Source organism: Trypanosoma equiperdum, assembly GCF_001457755.1.
Source record: "Trypanosoma equiperdum strain OVI genome assembly, contig: ctg_84, whole genome shotgun sequence".
NCBI classification, from domain to species: Eukaryota; Euglenozoa; class Kinetoplastea; order Trypanosomatida; family Trypanosomatidae; genus Trypanosoma; species Trypanosoma equiperdum.
This window is the reverse complement of record NW_027124809.1, coordinates 333-944: the sequence shown is the minus strand read 5'-3', so window position 1 is coordinate 944 and position 612 is coordinate 333. Positions and strand designations below refer to the sequence as shown.

The following is a 612-nucleotide window of genomic DNA, read 5'->3' as shown; positions in this document are numbered from 1 at the left end:
TATATTGGATGATATGGAAGGGAGAGCAGGTGAAAGTGTCAAATATTTGAGTGTTATTAGTGATGCAATGGGAGGGAAACATGATAAATTGGAAAAACTTATATCTTATGGAAATACAATGGGAGACCTGGTGGCTAAGGTAGGTGGATTATTTGCTGATGTTAATGAAAGTGTGAGGGTGGTGAGAGAGCTGTTGCCCACTGCCCTCATGGAAGCAAATAGATACTATACGGCCAGTGCAGAAATTACAAGGACTGTGTGGGATGATGTTAAGGCGGTAGAGGGCAGCGACGAGGAAGCTGCAAAGTGTAAAGGAGAAAACATTGGTGTTACAGAGTTCCCGACGACTTGTGGCAACCACACATGTCCTTTGAGAGATAATGTAAGTGACGATACTCTTCAAAAGTATAAGGACGGGTGCCTTGAAATAAATGTGCTGAAGACTCCCGGATATGTAAGTGAATGCTTGAACCGACCAAGGAACAAATTGTACATGAATGGTGCAGTAAATAATTTGAGCGACACAATAAAGTGGAAAGGAGAGAATCAAGACGATGCCAGTCGTTTCCAGCTTACGGTTGAAGTGGAGAAGATATTTGGTCCGCTCATCGC

At 43.0% G+C, this 612-nt stretch overlaps 1 pseudogene across 1 annotated transcript in view; it reads left to right on the top strand.

Moving 5' to 3' along the window:
- TEOVI_000400000:pseudogene overlaps positions 1–612 on the top strand; it is a 1,237-nt pseudogene that overhangs the window by 307 nt on the left and 318 nt on the right. The window contains 2 exon segments of the mRNA in view: positions 1–41; positions 44–538. The exon segment at positions 1–41 is cut by the window's left edge and continues 307 nt beyond it. Coding sequence covers positions 1–41; positions 44–538 — 536 coding nt within the window.